This window comes from Tiliqua scincoides, chromosome 3 (genome assembly GCF_035046505.1).
Source record: "Tiliqua scincoides isolate rTilSci1 chromosome 3, rTilSci1.hap2, whole genome shotgun sequence".
NCBI classification, from domain to species: Eukaryota; Metazoa; Chordata; class Lepidosauria; order Squamata; family Scincidae; genus Tiliqua; species Tiliqua scincoides.
In genome coordinates, this window is record NC_089823.1 from 61,270,171 (window position 1) to 61,297,920 (window position 27,750).

General features: G+C 42.5%; 1 protein-coding gene across 3 annotated transcripts in view; it reads right to left on the reverse strand.

Annotated features, from left to right (window-relative positions):
- The window catches only part of RUNX1 (RUNX family transcription factor 1), a 227,616-nt gene that overhangs the window by 58,069 nt on the left and 141,797 nt on the right, over positions 1-27,750 (reverse strand). For all 3 annotated transcript variants that reach the window (XM_066619865.1, XM_066619866.1, XM_066619867.1), the window contains one exon: positions 10,818-10,922. In XM_066619865.1, coding sequence (XP_066475962.1) covers positions 10,818-10,922 — 105 coding nt within the window. The remainder of the gene's footprint in view (positions 1-10,817; positions 10,923-27,750) is intronic.

Below are 27,750 nucleotides of genomic sequence, written 5' to 3' on the forward strand. Positions count from 1 at the left end.
ATCACATTGAGAAGTCTGTCTCTGTATGCAAGAGAGAATCACTGGATTGTGGCCATGGTTGCCAATCATTGTGGTAGCTTTGTGGCCAGAAATACAACTAGCGTGTTTCATTTCCAGATTGCCCTTGCAGAGTTAAAAACAGTCAGTGACCAAATTGGTGGGTAGATTCAACAGGCGCTCTGCAGATGAAAAGGTCCTCTATTCCACTGCTCATGCCCTGAGTCATCAAAACTTTGCTTAACAAATGGGCTGGTGGAAGGAAAAGTGGATTTTCCCTAGCCTGAATGTTTACCCTTACAAAGTGAACCAAAATAACCCTCCTCTTGCGATAAAACTAGTCACTTTTTTTTTGCTTTGTAATAAACATCTTTGCATTTAGAGACGAGAGTAATTCAAATATTCTCCTTTAACTGGCTTAACAGTCTCTGCATTGTACTAGCACTTTGTTACTCCTAAAGCTAGATTCAATTCATCATGAACTCTTATATCCTTAATGGTTCTGCTTAGTTTTAGGTATGTTATGCTATTTGCTTCCTTCTTTTGCTTTGCAGCTGCAAAGAGATATAGTAAGCTACTGTATAGTGTTTTGAAAGCAGGGCGTCTGAGAAGTTTCCAAACTGCATACAGGCAAGTTATTCTTTGCGTTGTTTCCTTTGGCTTCATGTGAACAGCACAGAACGAGTCAAACAGTATTAACTTTCAACAGTGAAGTGGTGTGGTCAACCAAAGGTATCAGTGGCTAGATTGAAAAGATAGGTTCAGCAGGTAACAAAGACCAGCCCAGAATGCCAAGGGTGGACAGGAGGTGGAGGCAAAGATCAAGCCCTCTGCTTTTCGATTTAACTGGCATCAGCATGTTTCTTTTTGTTCTTTATCAGTGCTAAAAAACCATTTGGCAGCTTCTGATCAGTCTGTCATAGGAGATTAGGTATGATGAGCCCTCCAAGCTCCATTCCGGGTGCCAGCAATCACCTGAATCTGAATTATCTGAATGGCCTGGACCCAATACCAAACCATCCATGGGGCCACCTGATACAGGTTGCATCAGTGGCAGATTGTGAGTGGTCTGAGGCGGTGGCAGATTCGGGTTGCCTTTCACCCAGAGTCTGCTGCTGCCACCTCTTCCCTCTAACCTTCTGTCAATGCAAACCATGATGATTTGCTTCCTGCTTGCTCAAGCGAGAAGCACATCATTCCCCTCCTTACTGTGCTCATGCACTTCAGTGAAATCTGGAAGTGCAGGACTTCTGGTTTCATTTACACAGACAGTGCATAAATGAGACTGAAAGAACTGTACTTCCGGGTGTTCCAGCAATGCACAAAGAGCATGTTTTTTGCAGTGCAGAGATGGTTAACCATCAGATGACATTCCAGGTCATGCCACTCCTGCCTGGGCCCGGTCTAACTAAGAAGCCACTTCTACCCCTTTGTTTCACCATGACCTTAAAGATCAGTACGCTTGCTTCTTTAGGACATTGCCTGTGTGTCATATCAGGTGTGCTAGGGCATGCAGACACATCGTTTTGATGGCTGCTCACCAACTTGAAATTTTCTCATCCTAGATTCAGACTCCCCAAAATGTGAGCCCTGTATATCTTCCGGGTGAAGTGTAAGATGTTTTTATTCAAACTGACTTCTGGTGAACCAAAACCAGGGCAGAACAATTAGCATAATGTTATTTACCCCAAGCTCTGAGATTGGGAACAGCTGACTCAAAAACTGTGTAAACATTACTAACGGGTGCATGGCCTCAGTGGATCAGAGAGGCAATGATGTACTGATTTAAAAGCATAGGTCACAAAATGGTGATGCTAGTCATTTTAGGAGGGCTCCCATTTTCTCACGTTCAGCAATATGGATGCTTTCATAGTTACCATGGAGTTCTGGGGCAGAGGAGCAGGGAGAGAATCTTTCCTGTTCTATCATAGTGCGTATTTTTGCACATGATGTATAAAGTGGTTCTAGCCTCAGTCAGTTTATAATTCAAATGTAAAACCTACATTGGCCAGAACATTCATTTGCTCTACAAAAAGAAAGACAAATGTCCCTGCTTCCTCTTCTGCATTAACAACAATCAGATGTTTACACAAACAGCATGAGAGGGGTTCAAAAGTAAAGTTACATCTTGCATATGAAAATGCTTTTGGAGTGTGGGAAACCACCAGTTGGACAAAACCACAGGGCAACCACCAGAAGCTACTGTAAACTGATCAAGCAGGCTTCTGGGCGCACACCACCTGAGCACAGGAAACACACTCATAAATTAGTGGTCTATCTAATGGCCAAACAGCATGTGACTTTTGAAGCACTATTCGACCAGATGGGGTTAGTTTTCCATTAGTCAATCAGGGGCTGGAGCAGGAGCACCACAGATTAGGTCCATGGCAGGGGGTAGGGAACTTTATAACTACCCCATATTATGGTCCTGACCTTTAGAGGATTCAAGGCTGCCTTCTGTTGACTAAAGGAAAACAAAGCCCAAATGAAACTCTAAACATCACATGTAAACACCTCCCTAAATGTGGAAATGTCTATTCACACTGCATCACCTTCAACTGAATGAACATCATACATAGCCACATTCTGGCTTGGATGTGCCGATTTAACATTCCAAATTAGCACTGCACAGAAGTCTGGAAGGATCCCAATGACAATACGGATGGCACTATCTGCTCAGGAGAATGCAGGGCAAACAACCCAACCACCATGATACTGTGACCTGCACTAAAATGGCAAACTACCAATATGGAAAGCTCCTGTGCGAACTTACCCTGATGGTACATGTGCTCAAAAGAAAGCACATGCAATACTAAGCCATATTGCAGTTTCTAGTGAAACACAGGTTTCTCCCCATTTAAGTACAAGAAAGATGTAATCTCATCTGTAAAAAGCTGCTTAGACAACCTAGCTGATCTACTGACTAAGTAACTGAGAAGCAAAATGCAAGCAGAAAGAGAAGTCTCTCTTCTTGGAACCTTTTTCACTGTGTGTTAGCAAAGCGCCAGGTTTTCAAAACCATTTTGACAGGAAAGATAAAGTGGCAGATGCAAATTGCAGAAAAAACTGACAATAAGACAGCAAAATATGCCCCCTCTTATAACACTCCAAGTTTCATAATCTTAAATCTTTTCTTGCCTCGCTTCACCCCACCCAGAACCCTCACCCATTTGCTATCACAGAGTTTCTTTGTCTCCAGTTCTCCTCCTCATTCTCTGCATTTGACTCAGGCTGTTTACTCATTGGCTGCCAGCAAAGGAAGCACTGAGAACAGAGAGACACTCTTTCCATTCCAGTCTGTAGTGTGACAGCACCCGTCTCAGAGGAACAACTGCAGCAAAGGACCTAAGCTTTCAAATGCACAGCACACACCGTAGGGATGATGTTTTAAGAAAACTTGACACTGATCTGTGACACTGATCTGCATAGCACAGAGATGTCTTTGTAGGCATTGCTATTTGTGTGCTAAAGTTTAGAGGTAATAGAACTCATTTTCTACTATGCATATCTGATTTAAGGCCCATCATTGGATTTTACTCCTTTTCTCCTTGGTTTTCTTAACAAATACTTAGGCTCGAAAAAGCCTTGTCCTGTAGCCTTCCCCCAACTCTTCACAAGCCTTCCCATGCTGCAGAGTGAACTGCACCAGATCTTCAGGACTGAGATTGAACCATTTATAACAACTGTGCACAATCTTCAGATCAATCTTAAAAGGAAGGACTGAGGATAGGTGGATCACATACAAGTTGGAAAATTAATACGTATTCTTCTTAGTAATATTTTCAGACGTCATAAGGATGGAACGTTGTCTCTGCAGCTTACCGAACTCTGGCATGGTTCAGACAATACTTATCTGCCCAACCATGTGATAAAAGGACATGAATACTTATGTTCTGGTTCCTTCCTTCTGTTTTGGGGAATCTGTGGCATTTTTCTTTAATTGTGTATGGGATCAGTTTGCCCCCCATTAAAGAAGAAATGCCCTGGATTCACCTGCAAGCAACAGAAAAGACCAGAATGCATTTGCTTCACATGCATGTGTGCTATTTATAAATGGTATCGGTCAGACAGTTAAGTATCATCTGAATTTTAGTTTCATCTGCAAATTTGGTCTGCTTATCTCTGTCTCCAGGTCATTTATGAACAAATTGAAAAGCACTGGTCCCAATACCAATCCTTGAGACACACCACTTTTCACCTCTCTCCATTGTGACACCCACTGTCTGTTTTCTGATCTTCAACCAGTTCCTAATCCATAAGAATCTTATTCCCAGACTGTGGGGTTTTCTCACAAACTCTTGGTGAGGGAATGTGTCAAATGCTTTATGAAAATCCAGATATATGATATCAACAGGTATGCTCACATCCTCTTGGCAACTGAGGGTCCAATCCTAACCCCTTATGTCAGTGCTTTCCAGCACTGACTTGGGGCAATGCAGCTCTCAGGTAAGGGAACAAACATTCCCTTACTTTGAGGAGGCCTCCGTGAGTGACACCCACCTGCAGGATGCAGCACATGTCCCATTGGCACAGCTATGCCAGTGCTGGGAAGCACTGACATAAGGGATTAGGATTTCGCCCTGAGGTGCATACCAAATGCTGTTCCCCTTTACCCTGTGGTGCACCAGCTCCTGCCACTCCTCTCCCTCTCCAGATTGGGAAAGAAAGCAGGGGATGGAGCAAAAGAGGAAGTGCAGAGAAGAGTAGCTCTAACACACTACTCTACTGTATGCTTCCTCTCCTGCTACATTTCCCTCTTTCTTTTTTGATTCAGAGAGCAGGAGAATGAGGAGAAATTGAGTAAGGCAATGGGTGCACCTGCCAATCCTCAAGCCAACTACTGAATGTCAAGAACACATTGATACAAGAGAAAATGCCAACTTCTAAGTAACCAGCAAGGAGATGTGTCAAGTGGACATCGAAGTGTTATGAATGAGTATGGACAGTAGTGTGTGTGTGTGTAATTTTTTTTTAATGATTAGGGAGCGTTCCACTCTTCCGGAAGGGAAGTTTCTCTGAGGTAGTAGCCTCTTGTCTGTTTCCCTTGGCCTTGTATGGTGGTAGTAAGAACTACTATAGCAGTTTAAACTCAATGTTAGGACACAGCAGTCTGAAAGTGGGTGCCGGTTGTTAGGTGCTGTGCCATCTATCTAACTTCCACAGCTCCAAGGATGCCTACAACACTGATGATCAGTTCAGCACACTGTATAAGTAATGCCCCCCCTCCCCGTGCTGGGTATAGATTGCCTCTTCCCATAGCAATCTTTTGCAATTCCAGGGAGAGATATCTGTAGCAACTTGTTCATGGTTTAATTTCCATGCACAAATTTAATGGGTCATTGCAGAAAAGTTTAAAATTGTGGTGTTAAATACAAAATCACATTCAAAGAAGCACTTAGACTGAAAATATATTTTTGTTAGCTGAGACACACACCAACTGAAATAGCCTTGGGGTAAATAGCTAATTTAGGAATTCTTGTATACCACATTTCTTGATCTAGGTAATGATTTTCTGAAAGAATTGGTTAGCTCATAGAAACGCAACTGGCTTTGTGAATCATAACCTTACAGCAATGGAAAATATCCTTTTAAGTCATTCTGGTAATCTCTCCACCAGAATGTAACAACGAATATATGCAAGTTTCAGATGACTCTAACATGGAAAATAAAGATAGAATGATTTAAAGTTACATTATGAAAATAGAAAAGAAGAGCCTAATTATTAAGAAAATCTGTGTTTAGGTAAGTTTAATTGAAATAAAAACCAGACTGTAATTAGATGACTACTTGTAATTTCTGAACATGAAAGAATCAGCAATTCTCAGAGCCCTCTTCATTCTTTCCACCCCAAAAAGATATTTTAAACCTCAAGGGCTTTCTAAAAACTATGCAGTTGTATTGTGTGTGTGTGTGTGGGGGGGGGGATCATAATATACAGGCATGCCCCGGTATCCACAGGGTTCCATTCTAGAACCACCGACTCCCAGTTACCTGATACCGTGGATACCCCAACTTCCAGAGGCAAGGGGTTCTGGAGGATTTTCTGAGCACCGCAGAGGCCACGCACATCTGCCCAGGGCCTCTGTGGGGCTCAGAATGACTGTTGGAAGTGAAAAAATGTCACTTCTGGTTTTCTGACAAAACCGAAAGTGACGTATTTTAGCTTCCAACAGTCATTCCCCTCCCCTTGCCTCTGGATCAGGGGATCAGGGGATCAGGGGCCCCCGCATTTGCAGTTATGTGAAACAGCAGATACGGATCTGTGAATATGGGGCCTACCTGTATTACATTTTAGATATTTTGTATAGGTAGTTTTACTAGTACGTATTTCAGCCAAACAGGAAGACAGCGGGGCTGTGAATGAAAGATAGCATCCTTCTCAGCTTGTCTCACTACATTTGAAGGACCATCTTTCCTTTCAACTGTGCAGCTGGCATAGAATGTGGGAGGAACTATAACCAGCAAGAATACATATCTGTTCTTTTTATTCCAAGACACCCATTTTAAAGCAGAACCATTTTGTGGCGCCCTTGCTCTGTAGACCCTTATTATGAATTTGCTCCCATATTTTAAATTTAGATAACAAAATGCCCTTGTCAGGTCAGCAGGGGAGGATGGCCCTTGCCTTCCCAATAGCAGAGTGGCACGGGAGCGTAGGGAGACAGCACAAGAAGCAGGTGATCCCAAACAGAGCCAACGAAGCAGACACAGGCTTGTTTGTTGCAGAAGCATGTACTGGTAAAGGAGCAGGCAGAAGAGTAGTCAGTCAAACAGTCCAGAAGTCAGGGATACAGAGAGGCATGGTCACAATAAGCACAGTCCAAGTCACAGAACAAACCAGCAGCACGACATGCAGAAACTCCACCACAGCAACCCACATTTGGTGTTTGCTCTTGCCCCCATTTTTACCTGGGCCAGCCAATCAGAGTAGGGCAACCTAATTGTCACAAGACAGTCTGGTGACCCACTCTGATTGGCTGTCCAGTGGTACATTCCACCACTTCACCATAGCCTATGTGACTGCACACATCCTGCCAAAGTCACGTGACGCCCACCTGCAACAGGTGCAGCTGATTACTGATCACACACATGTACACAGGGCTGCTGTTCCTTTAATTTACATTTCACACCAGGCCTGGACATCAAGGACCCTCCTGCCACATCCTAGCTTACAACAATTCAGGGCCTGAGATGCCAAAGGCCTGACAGCCCTGAAGCAACACTGATTGAGGAGTGTGTTGCAAGGGGTTTCCAGACAATTAAAAGTAATAAATTTTTTGATGGTGGTGTTGGTGACTCATTGAGCCAATATTCTGTCCCACACAATAAAAAGCTGAACGCAGAGGAAAAGCTATGCCCCATCTTCTTCAAGGGGCAAAATTATCAAAAGCAGCAGCAGAGACAGCATGTTGGTTTGAGTGGAGCAGATTAGCCCTGAAAAGGGGAAGGGATGTTTCTATTGCTCACTCCTATCCAACCGGGCATATCATGAGTCCACAGTGCCAGACACATGAGACAAGGGCTCACTAACCCATCCCTCTCTCCCAAGTAATGGTCTCTACATATGCTGCTGTGGCAACAGTCCTACCTGCTGCTCTATAACCATATATTGCTCATGGTGTAGGAAACAACCAATTCATGCCCATGATATTCCCACAGCCACAAGACCAAATTGCACAAGTTCTGCAACAAAAGCACTAATGGGTGTGTGCAGATCAGAATTGTGGACATTTGCTAGAACAATACAATTCTGTAACAATAGAACTGTGAATTTAAAAAAAACTCATATGGAACCTGCACAATTTAACAGCAATTGTGCATTTAAAGTGTAAATATACCCTCATCTGGAAGCCTCCTTTTTCAACTGTTGCACATACTATGTTGTCCATGGAAAGAAAGGCACATTAATTTACAATAGTTGAGAACCTGGCTCATGTTTGCCGTTTTAAAGATGAACTCGTAAAAATCACATTCTCCCTAACAATATTTTTTCTTCTAATGGGCACAGATACACATTATTAGAGTTGGGAGAAAATGGTGATAACAAAATAAAAACACACAGCACTGCTTTCTGCACTTCTCATTTTTGTTTGAAAAAATCTATGAAAAAATAAAATCATTTTATTTGATTTTTATTTATTATTTAATGGGGGGGTGCATCGATAATGACTGTGGCTGCATCTGCTGACACTATACCACCTATATCACCTACCCAGTACACTTTCAAAGCGATTATAATGAATAATTATAATGTAACACTGCTTTCTGCACTTCTAACTTTGGAAAACACTGAAATCTGTGGAAAAAATAAAACAATTTTCTTCCACTGCTACACATTATATATACCGTAGATACTCGCCTATAGTATGTGAAATTTTTGCCAAGTAATCAAGCTCCAATTCTCACTTTGCCTTATCTCTGGGTCAATCAGAGGGCAGAGCCTTTCAACTCTGAAAAGTTTTGTTTCTCAAGGGCAGACAGGCGCCAAGTTTCTCAAGCAGCAGGCAGGCACAGCTCCTTAGAAGCAATTCGTTAACCTTTTATTCTCCTTCCTTCTGCTGCAGCCTGGTTCTGCTTTGCAAATGCTTGCAAAGCAGATCTGTTTTTCGAAACACCAGGATGGGAATCCTCCTTTCCATTTGAAGCAGGCTACAATTCAATGCACCCTTACTTAAGAGTAACACCCGGGGAAAGCAGTGGAACTACCTGCAGCTGCATCTCTCTGCTGTGAATTGAATTGCACACTCCCAGTTATGTGTTATAAGTTGTATGTTATATGTAGAACTTCTGGCTTAACACACCAGACACCTTAAAGGTGGATTTGATTCCTGGTTCTCCTGCAGTGGTTGCCAACCTTTTTCACTTGCATATCCCTTGGCAGCCCATTTCCATAAATTTTACCCTTCCTATTAGCAAAATGTTGTAATTAATAATACAAGCCCTCATCTCCTCTATGAAAGCCCAGACTCCATGTATTTATCACAGTGTTTTCTCTTTTTATCTGTTTGAAGAACAGAAGACTCTGCCTTTGCACTGTTTTGCACCAGACGTGTGCTGAGAAGTTCTGGGTGACTAATCACTTTCTATATTATGTTTCAGCTTTTTTACTGTGCTGGTTTTCAATCACTGGTTCATAAGTGAATTGATGACCAAAAACTAGCTATTGGTGGGGCTTTCACAGCCAACTAGCTACCTCCCTTCCTGCCATGCTGGTCCTTGCAAGGCATTCCTGTCTTGCAAGGCATTCTGGAGCATGACCTGCCTTTTTCTACCATTATTCCATTCTTTTTCAAGTACCCCTAAAGGTCCTGTTGACTGTCCCTGGGAGTACATGAATACCAGGTTGGGAACCACTGTTTTACTGGTATGTTGTTTACAGTGCCCTTACTCTGATAGTGCTTACAAAAAGGTGATGAAGACCAGAATTTAAAAAGAATAAAAATGTATCTTATGATCTTTTACTATGTTTTTAATAAATTAGAGACTACAGTTCTTAGGCAACAATTAGTGGTGGGTTATTTTTCAGGATCTGGCCGCGAGTAAAATCAGACAAAACTATAGTCAGACATCCCCCTAAGTCTAACCCCCGACTTATCCGAGGGTCATAGAAAATTCCATGATTGTTGGCTCAAAAACTGCCCTCGACTTCTCTGTGGGATCGACTTATGGGGGAGTGTTTGCTGTGAGTTTTTTTAAAGTTTCACTAAAAATTGATGTAGAGCCCCATTAATGTGGGGACTCCAAGATCTCATACTGAGATTTTTATCTCAGTGCAATTTTTAAGAATTGATTTGGAACTCAAGAACCTGAACTTGCAATGATCTCCCTCCCATGGGTGTTAGTTTCTTTGCTCTGCCATTTTGACTTCTCTTAAACTGCAGCTACAGCCTCTGCCAAATGTGAGGGGGGGGGAATGAGAGAAGAAAACCACAAACCTTAACTTACAAGAGGATGTTTCAAGACAAATATGAGCATTCTACACTGAGGTTAATTATTGCCTTGGGTAATAAGGGAACATATTACATAAAGTCATTCATGGGGTGGCTTTGGGGTTTCCCCCTCCACTCCAATCCACTCCCCTCCAAACATTGTGCATATGTGAATTTTCTGGATTTATCCCTGGAGATATCATTTATTATTTACTCATTCTTAATAGTGAAATTAGAAAAAACATTGGCAAGCATGACTGAAAAATCTGTGCCTCGGTGGAATAAATTCCATCTGTCTGCTTGAAGTGCTGCCTCCAACAATTACTGTTTTCTTAAGTTGGAAAGTGGCATGAGACAATAAACTGCATACAACAGCAACTGGTTGTCATCTTTCTGACCACCCCCCTCCGTCCCAGCTTTCACTTCTGTTCTATCTGCCAACTTTGGAAAAAAAACTGAACAGGGCTATTTTGTTTCTAAAATTAAAATTCCTATGAATAGCTGAAAGCTAAGGCTAGCAGGAAATGCTAAATAATATGCATGGCGTCCTTTTTATACCTCTTCCTTTGTCAACTTTTGCACATACTATACTGTCCATTCTCTTCATGTGGAAGGCATTTCATCTATTTTGCTCTAATGAATAGATTGCTCCCATCTAAAAACACTCTTCTAGAAAGATTGTCTACAGGCCAATCAGTGCAAGCCTGGTTTACAAACTTCTTTAAAATGTCTTTTCTCAAACAAACAAAAAAACAAACACAAAACTTCTATACAGATTAAGCAGCATGTGGTTTCACATAAGCATTAAATACAGAGTTTTTCCAGACTGAATAGAGCATAACATTTCCCATCATTTTGGTGACTTGGGGATTAAGACATAGCATTACTTACTTCGTGGCTCTCGGGGTCCATCCACTGTTATTTTGATGGCTCTGTGGTATGTGGCTACTTGTGGAGGATTTGTGAAGACTGTGATGGTCAGAGTGAAGCTCTTCCCTGAAACAGAACAGGACATTTATTCTTATATGTGACTGCCTTCAGGCGCCATTTCCCAAACTGTGGGTCTCAACTCACCAATGCTTCATGAGCCAATTTTTGGTGGGCTGTGAAAAGTTTTTGAAATGTGATTTTTAAAAATTAAAAATCATAAAAATGGGAACATAACTAAAAAATAGAAAAGGGATAAAAAAAGACACATCATATATGGCATATCTCCCTCCCCCTATATGGATTCTGGATTTGACAACGACCACAGTGAAAACTTGGATAAGCAATTGGCCACACATCAGTGCTGCAATCTAACAATGAAGACTGACTCTTCATTGAACATTTCTCAGTAAGGTCCCAGCCATATATGGCACCATAGGCATAGGCCTTTGGTCCTTGCACATAGCAGGACCATATTATACAGGGGAACATTTTCAACTGGAACCATGTGGAGGTAACTGATTTCTCCAGTCTGCTATCTAACAATCATGCGCACATCTAACTTGAGAACCTACTGGTGGATTGCAACATCTAGATATTTCTAGATCTCTTGTTTTTTGTCTAGTAAAGTTCCCAATATATTGTTCTAATACCATTCATTTTTAAAAAAATAAACAATTCTTTTATTTATATTTATTTACTTAGTAGATTTTACTACTAAGTAATTACTACTACTGTCTGTTAAAAAAATTACATATCACAGGGCATATGGCTGAGGCTATAATCCTATACATACTTTCCTGGGAGTAGACTCCAATGAACACAGTGGGACTTACTTCTGCATAGACCTGCATAGGATTGGGCTGTAACATACATACATAGTTTTTACCACAGAGTGTGGCAAAGACATTTAAAAGTATTTTTGTTTTCAAGTTGCAGTCCCTATGTGAATGCATACAAATGGGGGTCCCAAAAATGGACTATCATTTGTAACCATTCTTCCATTTATTCACTGACTCACAGCCCAATCCTGAACTGCCCAACGTGAAAGGCTGCAGCGGCATCCTGATTGTGCCAGGTGGCTGCTGACAGCTCCCAGTACCTCCTCAGAGGAAGGGGACATTCGTTGTCTTCCCCTGAGTAAAGTAAGCATCCCTGCAATGGGGCTACTTGACTCTGTGCCAGCTATTTAGTGGACGCAGCGTCAAGACGCTGCATGTTGGGTGATGGCTCCGGATCCAGCAGACCTGCTCCACTGGACCCACCCCCTCCTCCCCTGCTTCCGCCCCTGCCACGCTTTCCCCCGCCCTCCATCCACCCTGGAACGCTTCTTCCCGCCTCAACTTACCACTCTGTGCCTGGCACTTTGTATGGAGTGCCGGGCCGCAGACTGCTGGCCTCTGACCAGCACTGTCCCAGCGTGGGCTCACGCTGGGTTAGTGGTAATGTGCAGACACGTGCCTTATGGCACGTTTGCAACAGTGCGCGCTGGCAGTGAGCCGCCGTACACTGTTCTGGATTGGGCCCTCAGTACCCAGTACTATCCAATTTTCCAGTATTAATGCAGCTATGCTAATAGGGTGCACACCGCATCCGGCTGACACTCGTGGAGGTCTCCTCAATGTAAAGGAGCATTTGTTTCCTTACCTCAGAGCTGCATTGGCACTGGAATGTTGGACAGGATTGGGCCCTCATTCATTTTGGGCCAAAGGATTCCAAATGCAAAGGGTCTTATTCAGTTTGGGTTCAGTTCAGTCTAAAAATGAATGCACATCCCTAATACTTTCAGTTTCAGTACCTTTATTGGCATACAGTTACAAAAACTTTGAACACTTTCATACATAAAAACTTAAAGGAGCTGACTAGAGATTCGTTTGCTAATAACATACCAAGCTACAATTGACACCTACAAACCAAGGACTTCAAGAAATAGGGGCATGCTTCAAGTTGGACACCACAATTTGTGAAATGAATGTAGCTATCTGGAAAATGATGTTAGGGTCAGTGGTGGCTAATAGGAATTGCAATATGACAGAGTCCTCAACATCCCTAATACTTAAGATAGGATATTGCTGACACAGTGAGTGCTTCCTTTTAAGAATTACAATAGGTTATAATAGGTTATAGGTTAACTCCAGAACGATAATGCAGCAGGTTCACTGATTTCACTGGAATTTTTTTCTAAACTAGCTTCTGAATGTGGGTCTAGGAATTAAAGATGGTCATTTTTACAGTCCCTCACATCTATAAATCCTTAGGTGGTGATTCCTATAATAGTCTGGCCATTTCAGGTTCAATCTGCCCAGTTAGGCAAGCTGCATAGGCATGAAAAGCCAAAGTGATCAAAGTAAGCTCATATTTTTAGTGGGAAGTAAACATGCTTGAGCCTTAAAAGTAAACAAGAGAATTTACTATTGCTGATAATTTAATAGAAATATTTAAAGTTTCACCTCCTTTCCTTGATTCAGTATGCTAATGTAATTCATTGTTTTGCAGTTAACAGCAGTTCTGATTAGCCTAGCTATTACTCATATTTCCAGTTAGAGAAACATCAAAAATGTGTGTACAGAAATATTGACCCCCATGATTTTTATGTAAACCCAAAGATTCTTGCAAAAGGAAGCTACTGAAGAACAGATGTCTCACTTTCGCTACCATGCTTGCTCTGAATTTTTCACAGTGGTTTGTTCTGGAGAGTCAGGTATCCATTACTGGCAAAATGGTAGATGAAAAAAAGCTCCATTTTGTAAATAAATATTTAGATTAAAAAAATAAAAAAAAGTTTAGATGTAAATATACATGTAAAACTACTGATTTCAAGACTCAGATGGCGCCTGTTTGCCATTTGAATAGAAAATAGAAATAGAAAAATAGAATAGAAAATAGAAATAACACCAGTGCCTCTGCAGGATATGCACTGGCGTAGCTAGAGAGGTGGCGCACTAAGTTTTGCAGGGAGCCTCCCTGCAGTGTGCAAGCAGCTCCTTCTCCTCCCCTTGGGAGCCATTTGCCTCCGCCCCCCCCCCACATAGCTCCAGAGAGGAGGGGAGGAGGAGCTGCTTGCATACTGTAGTGAGGCTAAAAGGAGGTGAATGGCTCCCAAGGGGGGGAGGAGCCGCTTGCCCACTGCAGGGGGGCTCCCTGCAAAACTTCGTGCGCCACCCCCCCTCTAGCTACACCAGTGAGGATATGTGCTTGGTAAGATAAACCCTGCAACTCATTTTTGTATATTGTATTGCAGTGAATTTATATTTCACTACAATGAATACTGTATTTGGACAACTTGGCAACCAGACTGTTGCTGCAGCATTCTTCGATTTGTTAGAAAGGGGAAATGATGGAACATTTAGTTCAAAATTTACATAGACCTGCAAAAATCACAGTATTTTTGGTCATCAGCAAAGGATATATCAGCAAGTGTGACTACATTTCACTCCATTGTCCCAGAATAGCTTGTACCTATTTTTCCTTAAGAGAACATATGAAGGTGCTATGCAGGTTCAGACCACTGAACCATCAATTCCTATACTATGGAGTCTTGATTGGGAGACATCTTCAACAGCTCTGCTTCCTGAGATCTTTTTAATAGGATTATGCCAGGGATTCAGTCAGAGGCTTTCTGAATGTAGCATATGTGTATGTGCTATAACCCTGAGCTAGGACCGATTGACTATAGTTCAAAGTTGTTTCTTCAAGCCTAGAATTCAGGTGTGGTCTTTGAATCCACTGAGAGGTTATACAGAGCCTAAGCAAAATCTAGATTGCATTAGCAGCTGTGGTTGGAGGAATACACTTCACCATTGCCACTGAAATTGCAGAAATAATTTACTCTTTGTTCCATTTGGATATTTAAGGCCAATTTACAAAAACTTCCTTTGCCATGATGCCTGAAGCAAACTGAATATGTTTCTCTATCAGTGTGCTTAATCGGCTACCTATTAGTCTGGAACATCTCATTGTTTCATGGGATATGTATAATTTATATAGTACTTTCAGGTCAAAGGTCATAATTCAGGGCACAGTTACAGGCCCATAAGTTCCATCCAAAGAAGCAGAACTTAACATGATTGTTTACTAGGCTTCCCCAAAATGCTTTATGAGCTTCATGGCCCAATTCTATCATGGGCCTGCAATGGCAGAATGTGCATTCTGCTGGGACGTGCTGCTGCAAAAGCACCATAAAGTGCTTTGCAGCAGCACAAGGCTCAGGTGCACTGGCAGGAACCTTGGAGCCCTCCAGCTGTACCAGTGTAGCAACAGAGGCCCACCAGAGCAGGTAAGTCAAGCACAGGGGCAGGGTGAGAAGGGGGCTGAATGAGGTGGGGGAGGGCATAATGTGAAAAGATGGGGCGGGGTGGTTATATCAGGTGGTTATATGGGAGGAGGGATCACCAGTGTTAGCCCAAGCCAAATCCCAAGGCCCTTCCTGGGCCTGATTCACCTGCATGGATCAATACAAACTTGCGTCAGCAATAATGCTGGCACAGGTCCAAGTTGACCCATTGTGGCTGCTTGGGCTTACCCCGGGGCAAAGGGACATGTGTCCCCTTATCCTGATGAGACTCCAGCGGTCAAAAATTCCCCATAGGATGCAGGGTAGCCCACATCAGCACTGCTGCTTCATTGCATGGGGATTTACATTGGATTGGGCTGTTAATTTTCTTATTCTTACAACAATCATTAGTTGTGCAACACAGTTTTCTAACTTCATTCCCCTGTTACACAGGGAGTCCTCTCTGAAGCAGGAATGGGTAATTACTTTTGTGCTTATGTACAACCATTAATAATTGATAGGTTATGGTGTGTTACCAACTATTTATTGATTGACTGATTTTTAATGATGAATTGTTTTGGTAATTGGCTTAGCAACCAATTTATCAGCAGGTGTCCCCCCCCCCCCCACAAGAGGCATGTCAAACTAGCACTCGTACACCTTTAATTTTTTTAAAAGCATAAAACAAAAATGAAAAATATAAGTCTCATGCAGACCCCTATTGTGCACAAATGTTATGCAGACAAGAAAAGCTTCATGTAGTGAGACACCTTGTAAGGATTCAATGGCAGTATTTTAAAATACAGAATTGGAAGACCATCTGGCTGTATCTGAAGCTATTAGTTACTGGAGAACTTTTCAAGATAAAAGCAAATTCTCATGTACTTCAGTTATTCATGTTTAAGACATGCATAGCTTTAGCCTGTATACGTTTACTCAGAAGGAAGCCCCAGTGTATTCAATGAACCTTCTTCCAAGTATATATGCAGAAGATTACCAGTCAAACTCACAAATGCCTTTTCAAGCACCTTGATCATAATTCAGGAATATTCTCCTCTCCGGTGCATTACTACTATTTGCAAGTTACACATCTCCCATCTTAAATGTCACCACATTCCTTCTGGCTGGTGCAGAAAAAGTCCCTCCCTCTCTTGCCTATGCCAGATGCAGCTCAGACTGGTCCTGCAAGTTGATTTGGATACAATCCCTTGATATGGTTGGTGCTAATGTGAGTGTGTAATCCCACTACCATTGCTTTCATAATCTCCCTTCATGCATTCCACAAAGACATTTTACATGGAAGATAATTTAAATTAAAAGATAAACACACACACTAATCCCAGTGTATGCAACACTATGTAAAAACAGGTGGGTGAAGGACTGAAAATGAACTTCAGAAAGAATGCACATGCTTATAGGTGACACAAAGGACACAGGAAGGCTGAAACCTACAAGGAAAGAGGGCAAGTTATTTCTTCCTCTGGGATCTTGGTGTTCCAGCAGCAGTCCCTTCATTCTGACCTGGTTTGTAATGCCAGGTCAGTCAAAGATAAAACTATCATCCAGGACTTAATCTTGGACAAGTGTGCCAGCCTGGCCTGCACTAGAAAGACCTGGTCGACACTCTGGGGGAGGGGGGATTAGTCTCTCCATCAGGTTTCAAGGTTACGCAGCAGCCAAGATTGCAAGGAGATAAGGACTATGGTAGCCTATCATGACCATCCCTTAGTTAGGTGTTCTGCCCAGGGATCATCAAGTTTTGAGAACCTGTATCTAAGGCTTAGAGAGCAACATATGATATAGTTGGTGTACTGCCTACCCTGCTGCCCAACAATCTCCCTCCCAAAGCTTACTGGGGTGGTTCTGGAGATGATCCTGGAATCTCGCGGGCCAAGGGTGGGCCCGGCCATGGGGCTATCTGGACATTTTTAGTGGCAGGTTAGAGGAAGCAGAGAACTGGCATCACATGTTTGCCTACCACCTCTTTCCAGCCCACTGCTCACCCAACCACTTCAACCTCCTCTCTGATTTTCTTTCCACTTGCACAGAGTGTATGAGAAGACAATCAGGGCAGTGACTCCCCATCTAAAGTTGCCTTAGCCGTTCACACATGTACATCAGCAATGGATAAAGGCCCAAAAGTGCTTTAAGTGGCATGCATGAAATCCGTTGCAGCCTTAGCAAATAATGAATATCAGACTCTGCATAGACAAAGTACAGGTATCAAAATAAATGGAATTTTTTTTAAAAAAATTGTCCATAAAGATTCTCGAATATGTGTATGGCTAACAGCCAAAAGCACCAAGGCCATTAAAATCAAAAGAATTTTCCTTTATGTCTATGTAACATATTTCCACTTACATTTTATATAAAGAAGTCTGAAGATCAGTAATAAGCGCCACTGAACCCAATGGGAGTTCCCAATAGGCATGTTTAGAACTGAGCTGAAAGAGTTACTTTTTAAATGCATACTCAAGAAACAGGACTCAAGTGTGCTTCTCTGGGAGAAGGATAAATACACCTGGACTTTGTTGCAGTTCTCAAGTGCTTTGCTCCTTTTCAAGGCTTAATTAGTAAACTCTTGCTTTCTTTTCTTTAAGGTAATAGAAAAGAAAAAGCCTAAGGCTGGAAGGAACTCGCACATTGCAGAAGATGTGCAGCTGGGCTGCCATTGAAAACAGCACCCTTGCATCTGTGCTTCCTCTGATATGTAACAGAAAATGTGTGTTTTGATATCATGTGCTCTGAATTTCCCCATCCCGGCCCCACCCCTTCATTGGCAGCTGCTTGTGGGGAATGAGGAAGCTCAGAACATGATGACATTGGGTTTTATACAGCATTGCTTGGTGTTTCCAGGAGAGAAGAGGAGGAGGAGGAAAAAATATGGGTTTTGGTGGCAGTTACACTTTATCCATAACATCTCATTCAAACACAAGTTCCCCTGCAACATTTTGAAAATTCAGAGGTATCTAGTAGTAGAATGAGAGGTGAAATTTTTTCTTGGCACCTTAGAAGACACCTATTACCCCCACTGTGATATAACTTCCCTGGCAACCTATTAATAATACAAAAGAACAGCAACTTGAAGAAGAATGAGGAAATGGACAATGATATAACGTTGCACCCTTTTGTATACTGTACTGTAGTCAGGAACACCCACAAAGTTGCAGGGCTTATGTATGGGCAAAGAGAGGGGAGAAAGAATATCCATTTCTTTTTCCCAACTTGAGCCAAAGGATTAGATGCATTAGGGAAATTTGGGATCCAGTGCCCAGACAGTACATTGTCAGCTATGACCCAACCCAGAATGTTCAGTCTTAATTCACACATAAAGGGCCAAACCTCACCCTCTTCTTAAGTGAGGCCACCATAAAGTCCACATTTTCTGGAGAAGAAAAAAAACTCTTAATGATCTGTGCCCCATCTGACTCCGCCTCAAACATCATGACTAGCTAGTCTGCAACATTGCTGCAGGTTTCCACCCTTCCCTGTAATTTCTGTTCCCTGCAGCAGTACACTGGCAATCACCACATCTGCCATCCGCACGTCTATGTGTCTCCAGCTGTACACCCACCAGTTCTTTAGCTGAGCTAAGCAGTACAAAGCCCTTGCCAATTGTGTAATTCCTGGGCTTTGCATATTCAGTTTTATAGGTGCTTAGATGTTCATTAAAAATATTTCGGAAATAGAATCTTTTTAAAGGAAAAAAAAAACAATTAATTAGGGATTGCTAATTAAGGTTGAACTGTAAATGTTACTGAAGATAAATTCTTGCTAAATCAGTTGTTACTGATAACATAGATTAGCTATAGTCATTTTCTAAGACCTTTCCCCACCCTACAGAAAACCTACTCCTATTTCTTTCTGAACACATTAAAATACTGTATATTAGTGAAGCAAGCAATAACCAGATTTATTCTCACTCATAGAATGGCTTATACAGACATTTTTTTAAAGCAGTAGATGGAGGGGAGAAAGAGACTCTTTTCATGCCTCTGAAAATTGTAATCTAGACAGATGCCACGACACATTCACTTCTGAAAAGTATCATCAACGTGATGGCCTTATCTCCTTTGAGTTTGCCATTATTAGATAATAAGTGAGTTAAGCAATCAATAATCCATGGGAAATTGATCTACCACAGCAGTTTTGCTTGCTTTACTTCACAATTATTCTGTGACCAAAAGAGTTCTCTATGTAGAAATAGGATGACTTTTACATAATTAACATGTATGTAAAGAAAGCTTGTTAATTCAGTTACTTTCTCCTTTGAGTGAATTTTGGGTACATTTTCATTTCCTCACTGGAACAGTTTCATTTCTCAAAATTATCAACTGGGTGACATCATCTCTCCTGAGCAACTCAAAAAGGCCCCAAACTGCTATTTTTCTCTCTCTGGCCACTCGCAAATCGTAGGCAGAGTAACATCTATAGGGAGGTTACTCTCATCATTTAAGGAGCATTTTAGTTATGAATTTTTTTATACTGCTACTTTATCAAACATGCAGGTCGCAGTAAATCTTAGATAAGAATTAAAGGTAGCACAACTAAAACATCAAACATCACAAAATAAACATGGGTAAATTGGAAATTGACTTAAAATAGTCTTGACTCTCAGGACCCAATCCTATTCAATTTTCCAGCACTGACACAGCTGCAATGCAGCCCTGAGGTAAGGGAACAAATATTTCCTTAAAGAGGCCTCTGTGACTGCCCCTTCACAGCAGGGTAGGGCAGAACCAAGTGATGTCTGAGTGGAATAGAAGATGGTATCTGGACAGCTGGGGGAAGACAGTGAGGTGGTGGAGACAGTAGTGGTGACTACCTCCTCTTCCAGCTCTGCTATGTGATCCTCAGCCAGGAGAACACATACTAAGAATGTGGGGCAGTGACTGCAGAGAGCAGTTGGACAGCTGATAAGCCAGGGGAGGTGGTGGATGGATGCATGATGCATAACATCATCGGTTTGCCACTTACTCCTGTCAGTTGCAGCAACCACCTCAGCCATCTTCATGGATGGGCTGCCCCTGGGCAGAATAAATGTCAAAAGCTCTCAAGTCAGCAAAAAAAAAAAAAAAAAAATAGCCTTCCCTCTTGATTCTTGACCCCTCAGCATAAGATTACGCTCCTCTCCCTAGAGACACTGAGAAGAAGACTAAAACCGTGAAACTTCCAGTCAAGCCCAGAAAACTGGCAGTCCTTTGGCCTGCAGGCTTCAGGGGTGAAGCAAGTCTCTTTTCTAAGCAGGACACTGGCCTTTTCTTGTTTTGACCCTGTATCGATTCACATGTTTTAACTATGCCAGGAAGCAGAGCGCCAACCAGAGTGCCTTATGTGGACTGTGTTCATCCACGTAGTTGCAACTACAAACTACTGTCACTTTTTCTTTTAGGTTTTCTACTATGCTGAAAAAGGAGACTTAAGGGTCTCTCTTCCATTTCTCTTCATTTTATCTTCCTAGCTATGGCCTTTGGTGAAAGAAAGTGCTCCGTCATCAAACACTGACCCGGGTTTAGATTCATGTAGGAAAGCACAACAGAGTAAAGTTTTAGAACCTTCTTTGTTTTGATCTGTTTCTCTTGTTCCATGCCTTTATTGTCCATCCACAAGGCTGGCTGAGGCAGTTGCTTCAACCAACAGACTAGGGCAGGAGTGTCAAACTCATTTCATACAATGGACTAAACAGCATCCATAGCTCCTGCTGAGGGCCAGAAGTGACACCATTAAGCAGGAAGTGATGTCATTAATGATGACCAGATGATGGCCAGAAATAAGCACTTTGTTCTCACAAGAAACTACAGTAATTAGATGCAAATGACAGAAGAGAAAATGTGCAAATCTTGACAATATTTTCAAGTTATGAGAGAGCCCAATTACCACAATGGGAGATCCAACTATCACACAGGCTTCCCTTTCAGCAGCAGCACCTGCCACAGCATCACTTTGCAGCTCAGTAACAGAGTTGCTCTGTAAACTAACACCTCATCAGAAGCAGTGCTGCTGAAAGGGCAGCTGTCAATCATAACACGGACCAGATAAAGCGCTCCAGCCCATGGGTCTTCTGTTTGACACTCCTGGACTAGGGTATAAGGAACAGAGGTGTGAGATGCCCCACAACTTATGCCCACTCACTACATCCTGCAGACTGCCTGGCTGCTCCACCTGGTTGCTGCCATATGGTCTTCTAGTACATTCTCCTTGAAGAGTGCAAGAAAGGAGGATGGGGGTGTGATTTACCTCATACTACTCCAACACTACTGCCAAGGATCACAGCAGCAGGGATGAGGAGATTGCCACTGCTATCACCACTGGGCTGCTGCTGCTTCCCCCCTCCCACCACATTGGCCAGATTGGGGGGGGGATGTTGGGAGTGGAGGGGTTCTTCCATCCCCATGTAACTTGTTTAAAAGAAGCAGCTGTAGCAGAGGAGGTATAAACATACGCTGGTGGCAAGTGGTAGTATTTGGCACTGCACTGGACATGGGATTGCCTTAGGCTGGACCTAACCCAAGGTTTCTTTGTGTTGCTATCAATGCTGTGACAGCTGCTTGCACTGAGCAAAGGGTGGACTAGGTGACCTTTAATGTACCTTTCAACTCTAACAGTTTGATTAATTCAGTCTTCCTTTTACCCCTTAATCATGAAATCAAACTCAAGATTGTTTACAACAACCAGTCACATTAAAAAGAGTTGCATTGGTCAAGCTCAGCTGAGGCAGGGTTCGGGGGGGGGTAGGGAGGGGGGGAGAGCGGGGAGGAGCTGAGAGGGAGGTGTTTTGGTGTGGCGAGAGGGCAGGGGACGGGCGTTCCCAGGGATTCCCAGGGGCAGGGCCAGGATCCAGCACTTATGCTGGATCCTAGTCCCATTCCCGGGCAGCATGGCACAGCTCCCGGCTGCTTAGATTTGCATCACCTCATAGGTGAAACAGAACTGTGTAGACCCACTGGGGCCACTGCAGCGTGACATGGGATAAGGGGAAAGGTTTCCCCTTGCCTCGGGCTGCGCTGCTTTTGGCCCCAAACTTGCATTGTATGCAGTGCAGTTCCACTGGCCTGTCTGTTTCCTGCACAAGTTAGGATTGTGCCCTAAATCTAATAAATAACTCCTGTAAACATTTTTTACAATATAGAAGAATAGCTTCATTGGCAGAAAGCCCCATACTTTTAGGGGTTAGTTGGTTATTTCAAATAAAATCATATCTTAGTGGAGAAGCACAGCACAGCTTTTAACTACAACTGGTGTGTTTCTATAATACCAAGATAATACAATTCTTATAAGCATGGGTGGAGACACTAATTACAGCACAGGAAGAATGTAATGCTGTTGGGTGCTCTACACCTCAAGAACACAGCAGCAGAACAAAAGGATCATGTCGCTTTATTGTTTCTGGGTAATGCTCATTGTGAAAATATTATTGAGGGGTGGAAGGCATTGCATGACTCAGGCATATTTGCATGATATTAATGTCTGAACAAAGAAGATGGAAAGGTTAACTTACAGAGAGGTTACTGTTTCTGCAAAGAGAAGAAACTAATGCCAGTTACTTCCTGTCTTTGATCAAATGCTGGATTTTACATCAGATAGAAGGCCTGCCCCTCCTCCAGAACTTAAGTGATATTCATATCTCTGTTCATTCATATTCTTTTATCTATTGTATCAAGCCATTCCATTCAGAAGTGCCTGGCCAGTTAATTATTTTCATTTTAAAGCACTTCTCCGAAAAGCAAAGTTTAAATAACAATATTAGTTTGTAAAGTAGTTAAATGAAAAAGACGGTATCTCTACACAAATGGTTTAATGAAGCAGTTTTTTCCCCTTGCACTAAGGATAGCTGCAAGTGCTTTACCAGGGGCATCTGTCCTGTGCCACTGTTTCCTGCCTCCCAACATGCCTACTGCCATCTGCCTGTTTTGCCAGTCACTGACCCACTATTGTCAGCAGGTGCTCCTCTGTCCACCGGGGTGTGCTGGGTCTCTGCGGCCTCTTCAGAGGTGGTCCAGAAGTGCATAGCTCCACCTGTTTCTGGAGCACCTTTTTCAATGGTGGAAATTGCATTCTGCCATTAGAACACTAGTTCCAGTGGAGGAGCCCAGCAAAAGGATTGGGCAGTCACTCACTGTCTTATTGATACACCTTTTAAAACCATTGTCTTTTTCTTAAGAGTGGTGGTCAAAGTGTAAATGACACCTTGATTAAAATCTGGTAGTTCTGCCAAGGGTTAGATAGAAGCACTTCATGGGCTGCTGGGTTGGCCATCCCTGAGACTATGCTCTGGGACTTACCTATCATAGTAGCTGTGTAACAGACTGCAGATAGGCCAGGTCCTTTCATTTCCTGAAATGAAAGTCCTCGTATGTTTCCTGAAATGCTACACTTTATCATATCTCAGGTATTAGCTTAAACTTCTCTGTTGCCAAAATACTCTTTGTTTGATCATAATGGCCTTATTTTTAACTCCAGGTTAGCAATTGCTATTGGCATGGTATTTGTTTTTCCCAGGCAGAGCAGCTCTACAAGATGACTTCATCAGGCAGGCACAGAAAATGCGGATCAACAGTAAAACCCCAAATGCCAACATTGCTTTAGCTGGCTCTGCAACCCATTGATTCAGTGTGGTTACTTGGGGTTGTCGTAAACAGAAGCCTGCTAAGCTGAGACTGAGCTACTTTAATGATAACACAAAATAAGAAAACAGCACACTAACTCATCTGCCTAAGCCTCAGTTAAAACAAAATGTGCAAGCACAGCTCATGGCGCAACCAAAAAACAAGCAGATTTATTGTTATTGGAATTAGGGCAGTGTGGCTCAGCATTTGGCATGGTATCTGTTTACCACTGTAATTCTCCCAGAGACAGGAAGCGCTAAAGAAAAAAAATCTTTCCCAAAGATTTTTCTTCCACAGTTATGATTTTTATAACCAAGTCAGTAGTTGTGAGACTAAGAAGCAGCAAGATGGAAAAATAAAGTGTAAAAGATTATCTGTGGACAGGCCTCTTCATTCCCATTTTAGAGAAAAACGACTGACCACGTACATAAACAGCTTTGAAATACTGTGTGGTCAGTATGAATGTTGACAATATTTTTTGCCAGTGTTGTATTCTTTACGCTGGGGCACATTTTCAGTAACCCTGAAAATGAGAGCCAATTTGAAGGAGAATTAATGCATTTGAAATCAGTGTTACTATCAGAGGCATTGATTGTATCATACTGTTGTTTCAAATTGGTTGTTTTAGCAAATTACATAAATGAAATCTAATTATCACCCATTTTTTCCTCCCATTGGTGACTTTTGATTGAGTGTTCTTCTTTGTGGAGCAGATTTAAGGAACAGTATGCTTGTGAAGTGCCAGAGACAGCATCTTGTCCCATGCCAACCACACAATATTTTCATTTCAAATATTCTAAATGAACTGTTTACTGTAGCCTCCAGACAATCAGCAATTGATACAAAAGATCTGGCATTCAGTTCAGTGTACCTGTTGGGCAGCCCAATCCAGATCCAGTGGCTCCATGGCAGGCTCCTGCCGGAACCTGCTCCTCCCGTGCTACCGCGGGAGGCTTCTCGGGAGAAGGGGACTTTTGTCCCCTTCCCCCAGGTAAGGGAAGCAGCCCCGCAATGGGGCTACTCACTTTAGCGGCGACCAAAAGGTCGCCGCTAAAGTAAAGGCGCTCATGTAGGGTGAGCAGCCCTGCCTGAGCGCTTTGGATCCTGTGGAGCTCAGCTCTACGGATCTGCTTCTCCCCCGCCCTCAACACGCCTCCCCCACGCCCCCAGTCACACCTCCCCCCTCCCTGGAATGCCTCCCCCATGCCCCCGGCCACACCCCCACCTCCTGTTCCACAGTCCGGAGGTCCGGGAGACCACTGAGCCGCGGAAATTAGGTGCCTGCCGGGCGCTAGCCCAGTGCTGGCTGGTGTTGAGCTAGCTCTGGTGGGAGCCTGGCGGTAAGCCCTGCAAACATGCCTTATGGCACGTTTGCAACTATGATCCGCGGTGCGGAGCCGCAGCGCGAACCACAGGATCGGGCTCTAACAGCCCAATCCTATTCACACTTTCCTGGGAGTAAGCCCCATTGACTGTAATGGGACTTACTTCTGAGCAGATACGCAGAGGATTGGGCTGTTAGTTATATTTTTAGGACTGTATTTATAAACATATTGACCCCAGTGACCTAAAGAACTACACAGATTAGCATTAGTCTCATGACTGTGCCATTAATTGTAACTAATATGCCTTTCCTCTTTGCATACATACACCATTATATTTAAAGGTTTTTTAAAAATTGAATGTAGAAGCAAAAGATATTAACTATCTGAAACCCTTTGTTGCTATAAATTTTGGCATTGCAATTTTGTTCAAATGAGCAAGTTCTCCAAAAAGTGTTTTCTAGTCTGATCACCTTTTTCTGACAGGGCTGCAGTGCCTTTAACAGTATATCGTGTCCTTAATTTCTGTTCAAAAGGAGAGATTTTATAGGCAAAGCTTTTCCTCGGAAGGAAAGGTTACACACAGTTGTGCTATTGTCATGCAGCTGTTCAAAGGCACAGCACCCCGCCAGAGCATAGGTGGTCATCACGCTTAAGAGGTTACCTTTCTCTTGCAGTGCTGGTTGCAAGTCTCTCAATACATCACTCCAAGGTATACGTCTGCAAATCTTATCAGTTTTGTCAGCCCGCTTCTCCGGGGGCTGCATTGGCTGCCCATTTGTTTCCGGGCCCAATTCAAGGTGCTGGTTTTGACCTTTAAAGCCCTATACTGCTCTGGGCCAGGGTATCTCAGAGATCGCCTACTTCCGTACAATCCGGCTCGTCCTCTTAGGTCATCAGAGAAGGCCTTTTTACAAGTGCCGCCGCCTAAGGAGGTACGTGGGACGGCGGCAAGAAATAGGGCCTTCTCAGTAGTGGCACCAACATTATGGAACTCCCTTCCCCTTGATTTGAGAATGGCTCCCTCTCTTGAGACTCGCCTGAAGACCTTTTTGTTTAAAGAAGCCTTCTGAGTTCATGGCCTTTTTAAACATCTTTTCTATATCTTTTAGTATTTTTACAGGCCTGATTCCTCTATGATTTGCTGCGTTTTGCTCTTTTTATCTGACTACGGTTTTTATGGGTATTTGTTAATGTGTTTTTAATATGTTTTATTTGCAGTTAAATTATGTTTTTAATCTGTTTTTAATATGTTGTAAGCCGCCCTAGGTCCCTTCGGGGAGAAGGGCGGGATATAAATAAAGTTTATTTATTATCATCATCATCATCATCATCATCATCATCAGTTCTCCGATTTTATGGTAAACAGTGCTGGCCTGGATGCCTACACACTTGCCTATTCTGGTTTTAAAGTTAAACCACTTTTGGTGCCCGACCACCACTGACATGACCATGCTATAAAAGTATTTAAATGATTGAAATTACTGGGTGATAAGAGTGAGCACTACAGTATTACTTTAAGAGTGCCTGTTTCTGTCCTGGTCAGAACTTCTTAGACTGAAGAGTTGCTAGAAAGGAAAAATTCATTTCAATGACAATGAGGTCATTCCTATGGAATTTCTCCTTGCCTTATAACTCTTAAAAGGATGGAAGAATTGCCTCTACAAGATTTGGTACCCTAGTCATGAAAGGTGATTTGTTCAATTATATTTAGTGGTGATATACAGTCAGACCCTGGTATCTGCAGATCCGGCATCCATGAATTTGACTCGCTGAATTTAAATGGTTTTAAAAACAAAAAAGTGTGCCAAAATCAGGTTTCCTATCTTTTCATGGCTAAACAGTGCTATTTCCAAGCCTCTACAGCTATTTTTAGGACTGAAAAACTCACTTCTGGGTCACATGGAGGTTCCTTTCTTCTTGCAGCCTCACCCCAGAATGCATTGCAATAACAGGGTCCAACAGAATATGCATATCAAATTGCCCCCAGGTTATGCTTTGTGACATTTTGACAACCATGGTTAAACAGAATTAGAGAATGTCGGGTAGTTTTCATCTGATATTATTTTGCTAAGGTGCTGGGAAACAGAATTAACATAAGAGAAAAGAACTGTCTTGCAGGATCAGACCACCTAACCTATTGTCTATCTTCAGTCATGGTCTTTGGAAAATTAACCAGGAGGGAATGACAGAGGTAGCCATCCCTTTTGCTTTGAACATGGAAGATCCATTTAATTAACTATCCAACTTTCCTGCTAATCCAGCCATACTAATGGGGCATGCACTGTATCCTGCAGTGGGAGGACAGCGATGGAGGCCTCCTCAAGGTGAAGGAACATTACCTCAGGGCTGCACTGCAGCTGCATCAGTGCAGGAAAGTTGGATACAACTGAGCCCTAAGCTAGTCATCATTGTTAGGCCTATTTCCCATTATCCCATCCTTGTATGGCAGTAACTATCAAAAACTATTTAAATTTGTGGACATGAGTGCATGAAAAAGTGCTTCCTTTTGTTTATCTGGAACTGTCAGTCAATTCCAAAGGATGAGGCTACTCTCTGGTACTGTAGAGGAAAAAGTCTCTTGATCCAGTGTCAGTTTATAATTCTATAAACCCATATTCTATATCATCTTTGAATCTTTTTTTAATTAAAAAAGTCAGATTCCATATTTTGTGAACATATTTCAGTGATGTAGC